The 21687-nt window shown below is 38.2% G+C and overlaps 1 protein-coding gene and 1 long non-coding RNA gene across 3 annotated transcripts in view; both read right to left on the bottom strand.

The window, feature by feature from the left end:
• Positions 1-609: 609 nt before the first annotated feature.
• LOC140520896 (uncharacterized) lies at positions 610-3810 on the bottom strand. Its single transcript, XR_011972696.1, has 3 exons — positions 3674-3810; positions 1693-1812; positions 610-978 (listed from the first exon to the last, which is right to left on the bottom strand). It is a non-coding gene; the product is annotated as an uncharacterized lncRNA (long non-coding RNA).
• Positions 3811-5610: 1800 nt separating this feature from the next.
• Positions 5611-21687, bottom strand: part of NFU1 (NFU1 iron-sulfur cluster scaffold) — a 42992-nt gene continuing 26915 nt past the window's right edge. For both annotated transcript variants that reach the window (XM_072635326.1, XM_072635328.1), the window contains exons 5-8: positions 20378-20492; positions 17496-17556; positions 9649-9823; positions 5611-6015 (exon numbers count right to left, since the gene is read on the bottom strand). In XM_072635326.1, the coding sequence (XP_072491427.1) occupies positions 5971-6015; positions 9649-9823; positions 17496-17556; positions 20378-20492 (396 nt within the window). In that variant the 3' untranslated portion in view covers positions 5611-5970. The remainder of the gene's footprint in view (positions 6016-9648; positions 9824-17495; positions 17557-20377; positions 20493-21687) is intronic.

Genomic DNA, 21687 nt, shown 5'->3' on the forward strand with positions numbered 1-21687 from the left:
TTAGCACAGTGCCCGGCATTCCATAAATGCTTATTTCTTCTTCAGCAGTTAGAAATCAATGAACTTAACACCTAGTTATCTAATAAGAATAATTAATTAAAAGAGAAAAGTCACCTGAAGCTCCTCTCCCAAACAACAACTGCATGGTGTCCCTCAGTCTCTGCTCACCACCTGGTACTTCTAGGGCAGTGTCCCCAGGGTCTCTTGTTCCATGGTACCTTATGTCCCAGAGTCTCCCCTACAACTTCACATGAATCTGTTGTAAAAAGTGGATATAAGAATACATTTCATGCTGCCTTCTCCAGGTGCCAAAATGATTGGTTCTGGTTCTGGCGATGTAGAGAGATCATTTTATCAATCAAATAATCAATAGCTAAAACATTAATTAAATACCTATTATGTGCCAGACACAGTACAAAGTGCTAGGGATACAAAAAAAAAGGCAAAATAGTCCCTGCGTTCAGGGAGCATACATCTTAATACGGGATATCAATTCTGAAAATAGTCATAGAGGTCATGCAGCTACTGTTAACTCTGAAAATAACAAAGAGCCCACACAGTTATCACAACCGCAGTTAACTCCCAGAAATAAAATGCCAAAGAGCTAACTGTGGTCATAAGTATTCTTACTTATTTCTTTATTCCTCTGAAGGAGGGAAACTAGACACATGTTCTGGGGCCTCCTCTAGGGGGAGACCTGCTTTAATGAGGCCCAACCCTGATACATACAGCAGTGGCTACACAATGAGGATAACAGCGGCAAAGAGATGTTTGATTCATAGCAGGACTTCATGGCTGGAATGTGGCTCCTGCACGAGTTTGTCCGAGCCCTAGGACCATGCGGGGTTGGTGCAAAACAATTCTGGGATTTTGCTGTGGCTGAGTTCATCCAGAGGGTGAGTGAGCACAAAGGATTGTTGTTATGTCAAGGTCAGGGCACAGCTTGCTGGGCCTTAGCTCTGGAAAACAAGGTGTCTCCTAATAGTAAAAAAAGGAGGAAAAAAAAGAGATGCGTAATCTTGGCATGAAGGTCCTGATAGGGAGACATGTATATATACAAATATACATACCTACATATATATGCAAATGTAAGGGTTGGATTGATTCAAGTCAACCCAACCTGTGATACATGCTAAGATGTTCACTCAATGAATCATAGGTTTTACATTAAGTGCAAAAAGCCCTTTGAACTGTAGTGATGTTGTAAAAGGAGGGTTTGCATAGGCTGAGGAAATATGGACTTCCTAGGTGTTGTCTCTAAATTACCCAGCTGGGAAGCTAGGTAGTGCAGTGGATAGAGCACCAGTGCAGGAGTCAGTGATGGGGTTCTACTCTGGGAGCTTCCTTGAGCTCCCCTTGAATCTTCCCATTTAATCTGGCCTTGCTTACTCAAATCTAATCTTCCCATTTGTTCCAGCAGTCTCTGGAAGCCCATGGGTTTTTCATTTACATTCTGCTCAGGTCTCTGTTGCATTCCCCCACCCTTGATCAAAATCCCATTTCCCCAGGCTTGTTGACCACTCGTATCAAGATCTGTATTCACTCCCATATTGCCCCTATCAAGATCTCAGGATTGCCCCACCTTCTTCCCTCCCACACCCTTCATTGTCTGATATCTCCTGATAGTTTCTAGCCTTTGACCCTCCCAGAGTCCAAACCCCATCATCAGGAGGACCTGAGTTCAAATCTCACCTCAGACACTTGACACTCACTAGCTGTGTGACCTTGGGCAAGTCACTTAACCCCAATTGCCTCATCCTGGGTCATCTCCAGTCATCCTGATGAATACCTGGTCACTGGATTCAGATGGCTCTGGAGGAGAAGTGAAGCTGGTGACCTGCACAGCCCTCCCTCACTCAAAACAAAGTCAAGTGCAAATCATGTCATTATTTCTCTGATGGTATGGTCTTCTACAGCAACACAGACACACAAATTACCCAGCTGGAGAACTGGACTAATTCTAAAGGTCAGAGTAAGCCTGACTTTCTACTACTTCCTTAAGGAGGAACTGTCTGGGGAGAAAGGAAAATTCTCAGCTTTGGCCCTAAGTCTCCTACCCTTTTCCCTTTTGCCTGGAGGAATAACTTATGAGTATACTGGGCTTTCCATCTTCTTATTATTATCTTCACAATATTCCCAGACAAACTGATGGTAATGTATGGGTCAGAAATCAAGGATCGTCTGGAACCATGGCTCTACAGGGGACCTAACAAAGAAACTACAGCTGCCTAATAAGAGGAGATTTGTGAGCACCTCATGAAGAGAGAAAGGGACTTCTGTAGCCAGAAGCTGTGAACTATTTTCCCTTTTCCACATGTACTTTCCAAAGCTTGAGACCACTTTCCCCTGGACTTTGTATTTGTGGAAGAGTGTGTCATATATGTTCAGAGAAACATTTTGTACCAACTTTTTATTGTTAATACCTTAGTAAACATTCCCTTTTAAAAAGCTACTTAAGGCTGGTTGACTTTAATTGGTTCTGAATTTATCATCTTGAGGGGAAGTACACTGGTTGGGGTTCAAACTGATAGCATCAGAGGATCACCCCAGCATTACCTGAACAGGCTGGAGCTCAGGATTGATATTAGGGCTGGATATATACTTCTGGGACTCATTTGAACTGAGATGACAACTGAACCTATGGGAACTGATGAGGCTACCAAGTGAGTGGGATAGACTTAGTGAAGACTCCTCAGATTGTAATTTTTCTCCCAGGGGTGAGGTAAGGCCTAAAGGCTCAAGGTTACAATATTTTTAGAATAGAATAGTTCCATATAAGGATATAAAACTGTGTAGTGTATTAGGGTCTCAATGATTGGACAAAACTTACATAATTCCTCGATGTCTTCATTTCAAAAGGGATTGGTTAGATTTCGTGTCTAGAATGTAAGACCATATTCTCAGCTGATGAGGATAACGGTCAGTGGGGGGAGGAGGGACTTGCGTTAGGGTCTATATAAATCACTGTCCTGTTCTCTGTCTTCGGCTTTCCTACTCCTACAGGTGAGCCCCGCTTCTCGAGAATCGAATAAATCACTTTTCTGTCATCACTTTGAGAGGCCTCTGAGTAATTGATTTATGTAGGGACCTGAGCCATCCCACACACAAGTGAGAGGAAGTAGAGACAGAAAAGGGCCCAAAACAAGGTCTAAAGTTAAGGGATGTGACATGAATGACGAACTACCAAGGGAGACCAAAGAGCAGTAAGATAAGTAGGGGGAAAACCAAGGAGAAGGCAGTATGGAGAAGAGAGGCTGTCTAGGGAGAAATGAGGGTCAACTGTGTCAAATGCTGTAGAGGTCAACAAGGATGAGCAGTAGGAAAAGACCATTTAATTTGAAGATCTAGGTGTACAACTTGAGTGACCATCAGTTTTTGAGATTCATTTCAATAGAATAGGAATAGAAAGCTGGCCTTGTAAATAGGCAGGAGGAATAGTGTTTAAGGCCAGGATCTTGTTATGTACTGGCTGTGGGAGGCAGGGAGGGGAGCAGAAGATATGTCTCATGGATTGTACAATAGGTTCCTGCCCAAGCACCATTTAATGTTTATTTTTTAGGCCCTCCAGGCTCAGAGTGAATGTAAATAGTAAAGATTTCTCTTTTGGCGTGCAACCCAGAGGGTTTCCTTTTTTTTGTTTTGTTTTGATTAAAGGGGTCATCCTTTGACTCACTTCTTAAAGGTGCCTGTTCACTGAATGGGTGTTGCCTCACACAAAATGAGAACTTCAAAGGGGCCATGGTCATCTGCATCCTGGGCGATCTCCAGTCTTCCTGATCTATATCTGGCCACTGGACAATTCGGATAGCTCTGGAGCAGAAAGTGAGGCTGATGATCTTGGACAGGCCTCTCTCACTCAAATCAATTCAATTGCAAGTCATGTCATCATCTCCCTGATGTCATGCTCCTCTTCAAGAACAAAGGACAAACCACACACAACATCCTAAAGGCTTAAATTTTCAGTGCCTCAGGAAATTTTCTAAGTTGCCAAGGAGTTACTGGTCTACATTGGTAGATGGGAGTTTCCTTCCTGGCAGTTTCTCACATCAGTGAAATCATGAGTCTTTCAACAGTTACTTACTTGAAATGATGCAAGAATTAATGGTAAAGTTAACTTAATGTGGATTCTCCAAACAACTTTCCTTTCCTTCAGTAGTTCCTTGATATTTACAGGGAGAAACTGTGATTAAGCAAGCTACTTTGTGTATTGTTTTGAAAGGTTTGCATAAGGTAGCTCTTAAGTAACTCGAAGTGAGTGGACTTAGGCACAAATTGGTTTCCATTAGAGGAAAAGGTAGCTGCTTTCATGATAAAAATCACAGATTCTCAGAATTGGAGGGGCCTTTAGAGTCTAATCTATACTTGAAAACAAATTACCTCTATATCACCTGTCACAAACCAATCTCTTCCTTATCACCTGTGGAAACCTTCTTCCCTCCCTTCCAGTGCTTCCCTTAAATAGCTTTTTAAAATAGAACAAAATCTGCTCCTCTGTAACTTTCAGTGTTAGCTTTTAGTTTTACCAAGTCCAAGTAAAACAAATCTAATCCCTTTTCTACACATCAAAGGCAGCTGACATTTTCCAAGTCTCCTTTAAACATTCCTTTCACTGGTTCATGTGTAGCAAAGTCGCTAGTCTTCTCACTCCCTGAAAGTCGACCACCCTTCAGTTTGTCCAGGTCTGGGACTGGACTGAGACAGGACACAGTGGGACTGTTACCTTCCTCCCTCTTTCTGGATGTGATGCTTCTAAATACCCCAAGCTTCTTTGGCTGCCTATTCATTTTGAGATTTCAGTCTACTAAAAACCCTAGTCAGGGTTGGGGAATGGTTTGGCTTGAGGGTGAGGCCCCACGTTCCTCACCCTTCTCCTAGGTCTTGTTCATGAGAACCACTGACCAGACTCTCTTTCACCAGCCTCTCCTTTTGTTTTTAATCTTTGAGGAGGTAGTGTGGTACAGTAGAAAGGGTGTTGATTTGGAATCTGAGGACCTGGGTCCAAACCCCAGCTCTGCTACCTTGGCTAACCTTGATAACACATCAGCTTCCTCCCACATAAGGGAATTAAGGTTAGGTGACCCATAAGGTCTCTTCCAACTCCAAATCTATAATGCTATGAACCTAAGTATAGGACTTTACATTATTCATTATGTAATTCAGCCCAACATTCTGTTATAGCTTGACTCATCCAATATGTATGTGAGCTAGCATTTCCTGGTCTTGCATCATCTATAGATGTGATAAAAATAAAATATCATCCAAATCATTGATAAAAAGGTTGAACAGAAGAGAGCTGAGACTAGATCCTTGGATCACTCTACTAGACCCCTCCCTCTGAGTTCAAAGGTCACTTCAAGTGACCTAGGTGAGAATGGGAGTGTCCTATGCCATAAACTCTCAACAAAAGATAGGTTGGAATTAGAAAAGATAACCAAGGGTGGCAGTAAGAAATAGGGGGTGTGAATTTAGACAAACTCTTCCCTCTTTGGCCTGAGGAATGCAGCTGGCTGCTTTAATTTAACCTTCTACTTTCATTTTCAAGAACCATTTATAGCTACTTCTAGCAGTGCTTCAAAATAGATAAAACAAACCAACCTAGGAATATACAGGTTTTTTTGAGCAAAGAGTTTGTTCTTATTTTATTCACAAGATGTGAAAATAAATTTTTCTTAGTTCTTATTTTGTATTTAGAGATAAACAAAACAGATGAGGAAAGATAATTTTAAGCCTCTCCATACTTTATACAAAAGAAGAATTGTATTGAAATCAAAAACAAAAAATAAACTATTTGGAAACAAGTCACATTTACAGAATATCAATCAGACTGAAATAAATTACGTTGCAAATAATACAAAGAAAAATAACTGTCACATTTAATTATAGCTCTTTGAAGACAAGGACATCTTTTATTAATTCTAAGTAAATTTCTTCAGAAGTCCATGCTATTCACCTCAAGGAAATTACAGGGTTTCAGGGTGAGTTTGCATCTTTTTCTTCTAGTTCATCATCTATAACCTAAAGACAAAATAAAATTGAATTAAAGATTTCAGATGAGTTTCAAATTGCTATTACACTGTTTTGACTATTATATATCCATTCAGGAGAAACTACCTTCCTAGATAGCCTTCCAAATAACTTTTTCTGAGAGAATATAATCACTAGCAATGCATAAATGCAAAAAATGCCATTAAAATATTTAAGTGGCCTTTGATATATATATATATATATATATATATATATATATATATATATATATATGTATTATCTAATTGTAGGTTCAAAATGTACATGTTATAATGTTATTAATAAAAATCAAATATTTATATTTACATAGCAAACCTGAAGTTCAGTCAGCCTCCCTGGTTCAGAAAAGGTCTCTCTGGTATCAGTCACATGGGCATAAGATGACATTATCCCATTGGCAAGAAAAATGTTACAGATTTTTATTCCTAATGACCCCAAGCGGGCCCCTTCACTTCTTAGTGTCGCAGCAATCTCATTTGTAAAGTAGGAATAAACCTGAAAGTGCCCATATTATTATTGGGGGTGGTAGTAGTAATATTAGCATTTACTGTTTATTTTTTTAAATTAATTTTATTTATTTTCAGTCTTCTACAATCACTACCATATAACTTAGATTCCCTCCTTATGCCTCCCCCCACCCCCAAGACAGCATACAATTTTACACAGGTTCTACACATACATTCCTATTAAATACATTTTCATTATAGTCATGCTGTATAGAAGAATTAAAATGAATGGGAAAAATTATGTAACAAACCAAAACATAATACACACACGAAAAAATGATCTCCTACATTCTGCGATTGAATTCCATAGTTCTTTCTCTGGATATGGAAGGGATTTTGCCTTAAAAGACTATTGGGAATTTTTTTAAGTGCACTGAAGTTCCAAGTCTACCAGAAAAAACTCTCACACACTGTGGTTGTTGCTGTGCACAAAGTTCTCCTGGTTCTGCTCCTTTCGCTCACCATCAGATCATATAAGTCTTTCCAGGCCTCTCTGAAGTTTCCTGTTCATCTTTTCTTACACAGCAATAGTATTCCATTACATTCATATATCATAATTTATTCAGCCATTCCTCAATTGATGGGCATCCCCTTGATTTCCAGTTTTTTGGCCACCACAAACAGTGCTACTATAAATGTTTTTGTACATGTGGGACCCTTTCCCATTTTTATGATCTCTTGGTTACCATTTATTTTAAAAATATTTTAAAATGCATTTTAAATACATGATTGTAAGCTAAAACACTACTGAAATATCCCTGTGGAGGTGGCTGTATTGGATGTTTTTCTTAACTGTTTTTCTTTGTCATAAGAGAAGGTTAATTTGGGGGACAGAGGAGATTGTAAATATGACGTAAAGACAAAAAGTATCACTAAGATATATTTAATGTAAAAACCCAAATCTCATTGCTCTCTCCTGAAGATAGGATAGTGAAAGGGACTAGACCTGTAATTTCACTGGTTCAAGCAATTCCCAGGGGAGGAAACTCCTTCTAACCAGTTCAGGGTGAGACCTTATTTGCAAAATTTAAGAAACCAAACCATTTATAAGAAACTAAGTACCAGTAGTAAATATAACTGTTGTCTTTCCTTCCAAAAAAAAAATTCATTTTAAACCTAAGAAAATGACAAAAACTGTTTCTAAGAAAATGAAGGAAAATAATTAGGAATAATGATATGGAGGATATGGGATGGGGGAGGGGCAGGAGGAACTTAGAGACAGTTACAAAATACCTTGTTTGAAACAACCCTGAGACTTAGGTAGCGAATTACTGACTCTCACAGCTAAGTAACTTGTTCGCCAAAGAGGTGACTTGGCCAAAGTTAACAAGTGGCAGAGCTAAGACCCAAGCCCAGGTCTTCCTATTGCAAATCCAGGGCTCTTTCCATTGTACCATACTGCCTCCCCCAAGAAGGAAAGGTCTTATAGAGTTTTTGGTCCACTTAGCACAAGCTGATGAATAATTCAGTAAATTATTTTCTTTGGAAAGGAAAAGAGGTCACATAAACAAAGAACTTCCTCCTTTTCACTCAGTCCATGGCAATTAAAGTGCCAATTCAAGTTTCTAACTTGAATATTATATAACAACTCCACCCAGGTCAGTAAATACAAACATTTCCTTGTTAATTCATCATGTGGCTCTTAATACTTTATATAAAGTATCAAGAAAGTATCAGAAGAGAGTAGACAGTAGAGCAAAAAAAAAAAAACATTCTGACATCATATTACAGGAGAAAGATGGGTTTTTTGTTGTTTTTAAACTAATTTGGGACACTTGGATTACTGAATCTAAGCAATGTCCATTTCCAATGACATTTATAACTGGAAAATTCAATCCATGTGTAACTGGTCAACATATTATTTTCTTGTTTTCCCCCCAAACCTCCCTTTCTGGCATGCTCAAGAATTACGGGCCGTGTACATTGATCCAGGCTGGGATTCCTCAGGCTACTGTTGATAATACCATGTACTTTAGAAAAACAATTTATGAAAGACCTCTAGTAAATGGATGGGTATTTTATTCCTAGGAATTGCCAAAGAAGTAACTCAATTTTCCTTTTTAATCTAGTCTAGTGTGTTATGACCAATAGGATTTATGGATGATCTTCCTTTTTTCAGCTTTAAAAAGAACAGGCTGTAATTTAAACAATGTGCTATAAAATGCTGAACTAAAAATAAACAGACCACAGAACTAACAACTGGGAAGATTAAAGATCTTCAAATGAATTATCATCAAGTGATTTTTTTCTAAAATGTACATTACAATACAATAGGGGTTTGCTACTAAAATAAAATTTAGCTCTTTAGCCTTTTTCTTTTCAAACATACCAATCCTCACTCCTTACATAACCACTCTCCAAGATAAAATTATCACCACCTTTCCCCTGGACTACTGTAACAGCCTCCTAATTGGTTACCCTACATTAAGTCTCTGCCTATTCCAATATATCCTCCAAACAGTCCTCAAAGAGATTTCCTTAAGCAGAGTCTGTTCCTGTCACTCCACTACTCCATATACTTCAATGGCTCCCTATTACCTTGAGGAAGAAATATAAACTCCTCTATTTGTCACTTACAGCTCCTACACAATTTTCCTCTGACTTTCCTACCTTTCCAGCCTCATTTTACTCTTTTCTCACAATTTAATGATCAGCCACAATGGTCTTTAAGCTGTTCCTCATAAATGACATTTAACCTCCCATCTCAGTGTTTTTTCATTCTATGTCCTCCATGTCTGGAATGCCTCTCTCCTTCCCTCTGCCTTTTAGAATACCTTATTTCCTACAAAATTTAGCTGAAATATTACCTTCTATGCAAAGTTTTCTTGATCTCCAGCTGCTAGAGTTCCCTCTAAATTTACTTGTATTTATTTTGCATGTATTCTACAAATATATTCACATGCATACATACATAAACATAAATAGGTATTTATACATACCATACATATGTGTTCATGTTGTCTTCCCAGATAACGTAAACCCTGTGAGGGTAGAGATTTTCACTTCTGTCTTCAAGTCCCTTGTGCCTACGCACACTGCCTAGTATGAGATAAGCTCTCAAGGAATGCTTGCTGATGAAGGGATAACACATTCAAGTGGCAAGAGAGTCTTGGCCTACCTGCTCCACACCTTCGACTTCTGGAATATAGAACTGTAGCATGTTCTGGATTCCATTTTTCAGAGTGATGATGGAGCTGGGGCAGCTGGTACAGGAACCTTGCAGTTTCAGCTGTACGATGCCATCTTCAAAGCCTTTGTAAATCACATCACCCCCATCCTCCTGCACAGTTGGCCTTTGATCAGAGAATATTGAGAAGAAACAGATTCAGAGAGAAAATGAAAAGATCCACCAAGATTTAGGTAGGCACTAGCTTTATACCAGTAAAATGAAGAAAGCTAAAGCAACTCTTCAGATGGAGGGGAACAAGTGTTCAATTTTTATTTCAAGTAAGTGACAACATTAATTTTTTGTCAGACGTTACCTCTAATTTTTACTTAACTAAATTTTCCTTTTCAGTTTAAAAATGGTTCTAAAATACTTTGGACCTTACTTTCTCATGAAATTGTACCAATCCAACCTTCAGAACCTTGGCATTCAACTCTCAGGACCATGGCTTCCCATTATATTATCTCCCTCACTCTCTCATTCACACTTACCCTAATCTTTATTCTTACCATGGCTTCTAGTCCTGTAACCCCTACCTCCTTATTCTCTCACACTTTCTTCCCCAATCTGGTTTTATTTGTTTCCTTACTTAGTTGTATGGAAAAGAAGATCAGGTTTATTTTAATTTGCCCCCAGAAGACAAAAATAGGAGAGGGAGTAGAAGTTACAGAGAAGCAGATTTTAGTTCCAAATTTTCTATCTCCTTTTGCATCTGACAAAACGCTTGGATATAATTAGAGTTGTCCAAAGTGGAATGGGCTGTCCCATTAGCCAGTGAGTTCTCCATTCTTAATTGTCTTTAAAAAGTGGCTAGATGACCATTATAGAGGGTACTTTATTGGGAATTTTTATTTCAAGAATAGATTAAACTAGATGATCTCTAATGTTCTTTACATTAGATTCAGATTTCACAGATCTGAGATTCTATGAGGGATCCTGTGTTCTGTCTTAGTAATGACTTCTAAGCTACAACTTCTAAATCCTTTATCTTCAGACTTCTCATTTTTAGCTGATCTGCTAATCCTCCACCCTGGCTAACCCACCACCATTCCATTTTTTTTGTTCCTGACTTGAGCAGCTAAGAAAGTAAAATTATTGAACTGATTTTACTCCTTATAAAAATTTGATGGGTAACTTCAGCTGGGCCCTCATTGTTGGTAGTTATTCTATTCTAATGTATTGGCCCCTATCTCATTATCCATAGTATACTACTATTCTGAACCTCTTCCTTTCTCAAGACGACGACCATGACCACAACCTTACCTTATGTACTTACAGATTAATAATAATAACTGACAACTGCATAGAGCTTTAGGATCACAGACTTAAAGCTAGAAGGGACCTTAGAGGTCATTTCTAATTCAACCTTTTCTTTATACAGATGAAGAAACTGAAACCCACAGAGACTGAATGACTTACTAGATGTAATATAGCTAATTAGTGTCTCTGGCTGGATTTGAACCCCGGACTTCCTGACTCTATATTCAGTACTCTATCAGGCTGCCTCACAGTTAATCATCAATGAGAAGTTTGAGGCCATCTGACTGTGAGCCCTAATTCCTCTCTTTTACCCCTAAGCATCATCACTCATTTTCTTTAGTCTCTTTAGTCACTCATTGCTAAGGCTAATTCTACACCTTGTGTTTTTGATCCCATTCCCAAATGCTTCCTCTAGTAAGACTTGTTTTATCAATCATTTTCTTTCTCATATATCTCCAACTTGATTCTTTGTGTTGGCTCCTTCCCTTCTATCTACAAACAAGGTTACGTATACTCAATTTAAAAAAAAAACACTTTAGCTTGCTTTTTCTATAGAATCCCCTATTTCTCTTCTCTTCACAGTCAAATTTCTTGAAAAAAAAAAAAAAGATAGTATATACTGCCCACTCACTGCCCAGCTCCTAACCATTCCCATAATTCTGCTGAAACTGAAGTTCTTCAAAATGCACCAATGGTCTCTGAAATCATTAAATCCAATGGACCTTATTCATCCTCCCTAACCTCTCTGCAGCAAACTGACATTTGAATTACCAATATTTTCTGAAGGGGACTCTTTCCTCCCTTGACTTCAGAGACATCACATTTTTCTGGTTCTACACCAACCTTATTAACTGTTCCTCTATCTCCTTCACAGGTTTCTTATGCTCTTACCTGTTAAGTATCGTAGTTGGGTATTCCACAAGATGGCGTCACTGGCCATAATTTTTCTCTCTCTATGCTATTTTCTTTGGCAATTTCATTCATTCCAATAGCATCAAATATTCTCTCTATATAGATGACTCTCAAATATGTATCCATCTTCCAGCTTTCTTCTTAGCTCTGGATCTACCATCTTCAAATACCTTCAAACCACCTCTACCTGTACTTCTAACTAGCACTTCAAACTCAACAAATTCAAAACCAAGATCATTACTTTTCCTCAAATATTTGATTTTTTGGGACTCCCTGTATGGATCTATGGTATCCTTTCTTCATTTCCCCTCTATTTTAAGAGAAATGAGTAGAATACAGCACACTTGATGGAATGACTAGGAATTTGTTTATAGATACCCAGCAATTTAACAATTGTTCATTGGGTACTAAGTATTGAGGGTAATAAAAAAAAAAAGATAAAAATGGCTCCTACCTTTAAGGAGATTATTATCTAGCCAGGGCAATAAATCACATACACAATGATCACAGGACAAAATAAATTAATAATTACCATAACAGAGGTACAAAAAAATGCTGAGAATTTTTTTTGGAGAGATGACTTCCATGTTGAGGGATTCATATTGAAGGCTTAATGGAGAAGGATGACATTTGAGCATGTTTTTGAAAAACAGAAGAATTTGAATAGGGATGAACTACATAATTTTGTCTCCAAGACAGACACTAAGAATGAAAGAGGGAATATGCAAGGATAGGTTTAGAAAACAGTAAATATGTTAAGTTTGGATGAAGCACAGACTATGTGAAGGGGAGTGATGGGAGATAAAGTTGGAAAGGGAGGTGGAAGGTCAATTGGAGGTCTTGAATACAAGGCTTAAAAGAATTGAATCAGTAGGCAGTGAAGAACCATGTTAAGTTTTGGAAAAGCAGAACGACATGACCGAAGTGGGACATCAGAAGAGATTAGAGGGGGAAAGACTAGGTAGGGAGACAGTTAGCATGTTGCTGTGGAAAAAGCAATAAATTCAGAATCAGAATGCCTAGAGAGTTGAACTGTGATTATAATTTAGTGCTGTGCCCTTAGGTTGAACACAACTCTGAGGTGCAGTTTACTTGTCTGTAAAACACAGATGTGGGGCAGCTAGGTGGTACAATGGAAAGAACGTCCAAGCCTGGAGTCAAGAAAACTCATCTTCCTAAGTTCAAATCTGGCCTCAGACACTTACTAACTGTGTGACTCCTGGCAAGTCACTTAACCCTGTTTGCTTCAGCTTCTCAGCTGTATCATAAGCTGGAGAAGGAAATGGCAAACCACTCCAGTATGTTCGCCAAGAAAACTCCAAATGATGTCACAACAAGGTGGGCATAATGGAACAACAACAATAAAGATCCTAATGACAGACAGCCTGCTACTCAAGGATAAGCCTAGCTAAGTATCATCAGTAGACTGAATACAAGGTGATGAAACTTTGGTCTATAGCAATTCATACACCTAAGAAAAATACAGCCCAATTTCTGGGAGTCCCCACTTTCCACTTCAGCAGTGATGGTTGAAGGGTTAGGAAAGAGGTCTGTGGGTAATAAGCATAATAGCTTTTAGACTGTCTATGCACATCAATTGCTTTTTCTATACCATCCCAATATGAGATCTCTGTCCAGTGAACAATGAGTTGATAAAGAAGGATGTCTCATAGGTTCCCTGATCAGAGACAAATGAAGGAATTAGTTTATCAAGATTCCAAAAGCAAGAAGAAAAATCATTTTATGGGATACTTGGTCATCTTATACTGTAGTAGTTTCCTTAGTTTCCTCATGAGGAACACAGCAAAAAACAAAAATCACCATAACGATAGCTGCACTTTATACACTAATATCTGAGAAATTCTACAAAGAATTTAACATTCTTCAAAACAAATAAATGTGCACACCAACCTGTTCCTGACTCCAAGTTTACTGTTCTTTTCCCCAACATAATTTTCCCAGTTATATGATGCCAAGCAAAGAATATACAAATACTTTCAGGTTCACTTCCCTCAAAAAACTCAAACCAAAAAAATAAATCTCTTAAACATGTAATCCCATAGTTTGAAATTTCCTTTCAGTGTTTCTATACATTTTCCATATATATTAAAAAGCTTTATGCAAATCACAGAGTTTGAAGAGTGTTTTGAGACTATTGACAATTAAATAATATAGGAAGTAAAATGGAATCATTTTCACCAATTCTCAGTAGTTACGAGGGAAAACTTATTTCTGGAAATCTCTATCTTTTAAAATCCTGTCCAACTTTCAAGGCTAAATTCAAATACCACTTTTTCCTTAAAACTTTCACTGACTCCTTCTAGTTTGAAATGATCTTTCCTTTCTCCAGTCACACACACTAAAAAGACAGGTATATTTAACTATTTACTTTCCATCACCTCCCACATCTAATTACTTATCAAGATAGGCTGATTCTGCCTTTGCAACGTATTTCTAGTTCTTTTTGAGTTCAAGCCCTCCTAACCACTGATATAAATAATTGACATGGTATCCCAATAGGCCTTCTTTGCAACTCTACTCTCTCCCCTCTTCTGATCTAGCCTTCTCAAAGTGACAGATATATTCCTCATTAAAAAAAAAAACCACAAACTTGATCGTCACTCTTTTGCCCCAAACTCTTTAATCCTGTACTGACTGCCAAAAAAATCAAAGGTTCTTGACTAATACTGAAAATTCCACAATATAACATCACCCTACTACCTATCTTGGAATAATGGAAAGAGTGTTAGACTTAATTGGGGAAAACAGGCAAATAATTGGTCCCTGCCCTCATGTAATTTTCAATCTAGCCCACTCTCCTCATGGACACTGTATATTGATGGGAATGTGAGCCCTGGGTATATGGGTCAATCACTTAATCTTTCTGAGTCTTAATTTTGCTCACTTGTAAAATGGGGATGATGCCTACAGTAACTACCTCACAGGGTATTATCATTACCACTCCACCATCCCCTCATGCCATTTACTACATACTGTACTACATTTCTCATTTATGCCCTTCGAATTCCCGCCTCTATACCTTTGCTTACACTGTTCCCTAGGCCCAGAAAGAAGTCCTAGTTTTTTTTTTGTGATACTCCTGTTTGGGCTCATTCCGCCCCAACTTGTTCTTTTACTACAGAAAAAAGGTCCTTGAGAGAGGCAACTGCTTCCCTAGGTTCTAGAAGTGACCCTTGAAGGTAACTACACTCAACACCATAGTTGCCGAGTTCCCTCTGGTACACTTCCCATTAACAGACCCAATTAACTCTTAAAAGTATTTATTTAAATGACATGGAATAACAATAATAACAAAATATTATTTCCACATATCCAGGGCTCACATTCCCACCAATCTACACAGCATCCATGAGGAGAGTGGGCTAGAATGAAAATTCCATGAGGGCAGGCACCAATAATTGGCATATTTTCCCCAATGTACAGGACAGCACTTTGCCCAGAAAAGATACTTAAACAGGTGCTGAAGTTTTGATGCTAATGTAGAATTCAGGCTTGTGTGCTTACTTATTTACTTACTTACCCACTCTGTGGGTAAAGGCATGCCCTCAACAGACTCAGATCACATATACACTATGACTTCACACAACATCATTAAGAGTTACTCAGGTAATCAAGGAGAAAATATTACAAGCAGCTAGAAAGAAACAATCCAAGTATTGTGGAAACACAATCAGGACAACACAAGACCTAGCAGCCTCTACACTAAGGGATCAGAGGGCATGGAATAGGATATTCCAGAGGTCAAAGGAGCTAGGATTAAAACCAACAATCACCTACCCAGCAAAACTGAGTATAATACTTCAGGGGAAAAATGGAATTTCAATGAAATAGAGGAATTTCAAGCATTCTTGTTGAAAAGATCAAAGCTGAAGAGAAAATCTGACTTTCAAATACAAGAATCAAGAGAAGCATTTAAGGAAAGAGAAACCATAAGAGATTTATTAAAGTTTAACTATTTATATGCCTACATGGAAAGATGATATTTGTAACTTATGAGACCTTTCTCAATTATTAGGGTAGTTGAAGGGAATATGTATATGTATGTTTATATATGTATGTATGTGTATGTATATATGAATGTATATGTAGTGTGTGTGTGTGTGTGTATGTGTATATATATATATATATATATATATAGAGAGAGAGAGAGAGAGAGAGAGAGATAGACAGAGACAGAGACAGAGAGGGAGAAACAGAGGGCACAGGGAGAGCTGAACATGAAGGGATGATGATATCTAAAAAATAAAATTGTGTTGAGAGGAATGTATTGAGAGAAAGAGAAAGGAAGAAGTAGAATGCAGTAAATCATCTCACATAAAAGAGATAGGAAAGAGCTTTTACAATGGAGGGGAAGAGGGGGAGGTGAGAGGGAATAAGAGAACCTTACTCTCATCAGATTTAGCTTAAGGAGGGAATAACATACACACTCAAGTGAGTATGGAAATCTATCTTATTCTATAGGAAAGCAGGGGGGAAGGGGAAAAGAGGGGGGACAATCGAAGAATGGCCGATTGGGGGAAAGAGTAATCAGAAGCAAGCACTTATGAGGAGGGACAGGTCAAAGGAGAGAACAGAATAAAAGGAGGGTAGGATAGGATAGAGGGAAATATAGTTAGTCTTTCACAACATGACAGTTATGGAAGTGTTTTGCATGACTACGCATGTATAACCTATATCAAATTGCTTGCCTTCTCAATGAGGGTGGGTGGAGAGGAGAAAGAGAGACAATGTGGAACTCACAGTTTTAAAAATGAATGTTAAAAAATGTTTTTACATGTAACTAGGAAAAAAGATATAGGAGCAATGGGGTATAGAAATCAATCCTGCCCTACAGGAAAACAGAAGGAAAGGGGATAAAAGAGTGGAGGGGGGAGAGAGTGAGGGAAGAGGGGGGAGATTGGAGGAAGGGGTAATCAGAATGCACACTGTCTTGGGGTGGGGAGAGGAGAGGGATGGAAGAAAATTTGGAATTTAAAATCTTGTGGAAGTGAATGTTGAAAACTAAAAATAAATAAATACATTTAAAAAAGAGTTACTCTGGTAAAACAAAACTCAGACTTGCAGCCCCACCCACTTTCCCTTTCCCCAGCCTTTTTGCAGGTGTCCAGACAAAAGGCACACTCTGTCACCTGGAAGACTTTCAAGTTCAATCTCCTAGAGCTATCTCCAATAGGATGGCCTTCAAGAACTCAGGGCTACCTCTGAAACCTGAAGGGTGATCAAAGAAGGACTGTAAGAGAGGCACTGACAGCCTCTTTAGATATCTAGTATGCTCCCTCCTTCCTGTCTCTTTGCTAAGTTTCTGAATATCTCTAATAGTTTTTCCCAGTTTAACTCTAAAGTTTCTTCTTTCAAAACAGTATTGGACAAAGGACATACAGCCATGGCAGTAAATTTTTAAGTCCCTATATAATACAGTTTGATGTATGTTCCTCAAAATTACATTTTGACTGTTTTATCCTGTAAATTAGTTTTAAGTGAATATGGAGAAGTAGAATTTAAGTTCTTATACACTTATGAATTAAATATTTTATACAAATTTAATTTGCATATCTGCTCATAAGTACAAATCTTTCAAACTATTAAAATCATTTCCATAGTGATACCTTATCCTTGTATCCAATAATTCTTTAATCATCGCTACAACTTCATCATCCTCTTCAGTTGCTAGAAACAGGCACAAATAAAAGTTTTAATAGCAGCAATATGACAGAATGTCTTTTAAAATAAAGGAGAAAAAAAGGAAGATTTTCATTTTATAGCAAAGTCATCTTGAATGGCAAGTCAGATAACTTAGTATAGTGCTATATTAATATTATTTGTTGGCACCACAACTTTTCAGAAATGGAAAATTCCACTTACTGAATGATGCTCTCAAGATTAATTTGACATAGCGTGGTGAATGGCCAGTGTGATAAAGTGCTACTGTTTATGCCCCAGGACAGGCCTATATTTTGAAATCTTAGCCAGAAAGACTGTAAAAGCTCAAGAGCCAGAAGGATGGGAAAAAATGGGATGTTCTTTAGTCTTTGGTGGAGAATTTTAAATGAAAATTCATACCTGATAACCCATTAAAATTGGGCAAATTATGTACAAAATTTTCCAGAATCAATATCTGCAAAAGTATTAAGGTTTTTAAAACTGTTAAAGCTGTTAACATCGACAGTTTCCATTAGTAACATTTGCTCATTTTTCCTGCTTTGGTGTCACCATGTTGTGTGTGCTAAGGAGGAAGAATGGAAGAAGTGACTGAGCTCTGGCTTCAAGACCCCTGTGAAAATCTACGAGGTCCCACAACATTGCATGGACTCAGGAATCTGGGTCCTCAGTACAAAGGAAACCAGAGGGCAACTGGAGGGGATGAAGCCCCAGCTTCCAACCTGGTGGGTGAGGCCAGGAAGAAGAGAAAGGGAAGACCTGATGTGACCCCTGCTGGAAATTTTATGCCAGACTTTCTTTTAAGGTGACAAAACCAACAAATATATGAATATGTGAAATCGATGAGCTTTTGAGTCTCTGGATAGCTTTCTACACCAAATTCCCTGTGCTGGAATCCCTCTTACCACTCCATCCCTCCTAGCTCTCAACCAAATATCTGCTTTAAGTGTGAAGAGGCTTCTAAACAGCTTTGTGTGCCACCACTACTATCCCCCCATCCCCCAATTACTGTGCCCAACAGGAGTGGGAACTAGTGCCCCGTCTTGGGGGAAGACACTTTGTTGGGAGTTAGGGCTGACTAGGGTTGTAGGCATGGCTCTGGGCACTGTTATTAACCTATCAGTGTGCTTTTGTGTCTATTTTTGAGGTGATGGTAACTGGCAAACATCTTCAAATAAAAGATTTTAAGGGAAAAAAGTTTATGTGCTGATCCACATCTATCTGTTCGAGGCTTTACATTTTTAGAAGTTCAGGACTAGCTGCTTTATTAACTATATGAAAGTGTGTGGGGGGGGTAGTGAGGTAGGATAGGGGAGTGGAAAGATCAGGTCTATGATGTCAAAGGTATAAGAGATTCCTAGTGAGGAAGCTGATTTTATCAATTCAGATCTCCATCTGCTCTGAAAGGAAAGTTATGTTGTGGTGTCTAGAACATTTAGAAGTTAAGTGATCTGCTGATGACTGAGACAGTATGTGTCAGGGGCAGAACTTGAAGCCAGGTCTTCTTGACTCCAAGATTGAAAATTATGGAGAAAGAGGGGGAATAGTAGAAAGGCTCCTCCTCACCCCCACTTCAGCTTCCCAGAGCCCCCCAGCTCTATACCTGATGCTGCTTAAGCATCACTTCCTTCCCAAGGGCTTTCCTAATTCCCTCAATGCTTAAGGCCCTTCAGCACAAACATCTTCACTATTCTGATTTAACATTCAATTCAACAAACATTTATTAGGTACCTCTGGTGGGCACAGCACATAGTTTCAACATCTGTGAACTCAAAGAAATGACCTTTAGTTATATCCACTGAATTTAAAATACATTTCTTATGTCTTTTGGTTCTAATTTCTGGATCCCTTGAAGACTTTATCTCCTGACAAAGCAGTTACCTTACTTCGCCACTAGATGACACTAATGCACAAACTGGGGAAAACTTTTCAGTTAGAATACTACCAACTTGTTCAGTTGTTTCAGCCTTATTTCACTCTTCATGACTCCATTTAGGGTTTTATTGGCAAAAATACTGCAGTGGGTCGCCATTTCCTCTTCCAGCTCATTTTATAGGTAAGGAAAGTGAGGCAAACAGGGTTAAATGACTTGCCCAGGGTCATACAGGTAGGAAGTGTCTGTGGCTGGGTTTGAATTCCAGTACCTAGCCACTGTGCCACATAGCTGCTTTTACCAACTTGTATATTTGAGCAAATGTATGTGACAACATCTCAGCCACAGAGAAACTCAAGGATAAAAGAGGTGAGTCTTAAATTTAAACAGGTAGGTTTGTTCAGGAAATGCACCTTTTCCCCAAAAAAGGTAGACCTTTAAAACACATATCTCAGTTGATAAAGCATCTCTGGGAGATGTATTAAAAAAAAAAAAAAGGCTTCTGTAGGGAATGAATTTCAAAAGGTCTATGTTTTTGTATTCAGAATCATTTGTTGGAATTTCTATTCATGGATCAAAATCCTTGCTGAAAATTTCTTAGAATGCGCAGAATTTTTTTTTCATTATACATTAATTTACACAGGTAAGCTCTAATTGATAGTTATAAAACCTGTAAGTTTGATGGTCATTATTCACAGTACACAAGATTATTCACTGTATAAGACTCCTTTAAATAGTGAGTTCTCCTATTTCTTTTAAGGTACATTATATACATTCTCCAGATTGCTGGAAGGTATTAGATGTACATGAAACCATTTACAGAGACAAAAAATATTACTTAAGTCTCCAATAATTTCTCATTCATTTATTTCTCTGACCTCAGAAAGAACATTAGAAAGATAGTAAGTGTGGAAATACAAGAAAGACAAGAACTACTTTTCCAATATTTTCATTTACCTGCATCTGTAGAAAGCGTTTCTTCATTAACTAGGGGCAAACCAGATGCAAAGAAATCCATTATTGTTGCATAGATATCTGGTTTCAGTAAGTTCCAATCTAAGTCTTCACTTTCCTATAAATGTACAAAGAAAACTGTTATCCACATTTCTGCCCAATTATATTCACATGTAACTATTTTTTTTTAAAGAACCTTTAAAACACCATGAGTTTTAAAAAATTTGAATCAGATTTCAGTTGACAGCTTTCATTCCTGGAGGCTGATTTTTGATTTTGGGCTCAGTTCTGCAGAGTTCTCTTCTGGTCTGTAGTACAGCCTCAAACCAACACCATCCAGTACAAAATAGTAAGAATTTGACTGGAAAGGTAAAACTGGGGAAGACCTGAAACTGCCTCAGTTACCCAAGAGTCTTCCAGGCTATTAATGACTGAGTCTTTAAATATTTCAGTGTGGAAGACTTGTTGAGGTAGCTGCTGGATTGTTTTCTGTTTTAAGGAGGGGAAGGGAATGGTAAGTTGAGAAATGACTATGATGGAGAAATAAAAGGACAAGTCCCAAAACATAAGTCCTTCAGTTTGGAGCCAGAGCACATTTCTTCCCATGGAATTAAGAGTGTGAAGGCCCAATTCTGTGGAAGGTGTCCCAGATCAGCAGATTTAGGGGACTCTCCTGATAAGCCCCATGATAATACAATATTCCAGAGAGAGCCCATGCTCACTCCCTTCCTTCAAATACTTGTTGAGTGCCTATTGTAAGCAGTGAGATGCTACAGGGGAACACAGAATAATTTTCCTACACTGCATTGTTTCCTTCCTCAAAAAGCTCCAGTGGTTCCCAAGAATAAAACATAAACTCTGTCATTTAAATTCTTTCACACATTGCTTCCCTTCACAAAATCTACTTTCCAGCCAAAATGATCTGCTTGTTCTTCTCTTTATACAATATTTCACCTCCCACTGCCATACCTTTGCATAAGCTGTTGCCCTTGCCTGAAATGCATTCCTTTTTTTCCCTTACCTCACAGAATTTCCAGCTTCCCTCGAAGCTCAGTTCAAATGTCACTTCGTATATGAAGCTCCTCCTGATCCCCACAAATACTAATGTTGCCCACCAAATTATTTTGTATTTACCTTGTATACATCTTGGTAGTAACTTATTGCTGTATGCATCACTTCCCCTGTGACACGCTAACTTTTTGAGGGCAGAAACTATTTCTTATTATTAATTTATTCATTTTTAGTTTTCAACATTCACTTCCATAAGTTTTAAATTTTCTCTGCTTACCTTCCCTCCCCCTTTCCCAAAGATG

Source organism: Notamacropus eugenii, chromosome 1 (assembly GCF_028372415.1).
Source record: "Notamacropus eugenii isolate mMacEug1 chromosome 1, mMacEug1.pri_v2, whole genome shotgun sequence".
Classification (NCBI taxonomy): domain Eukaryota; kingdom Metazoa; phylum Chordata; class Mammalia; order Diprotodontia; family Macropodidae; genus Notamacropus; species Notamacropus eugenii.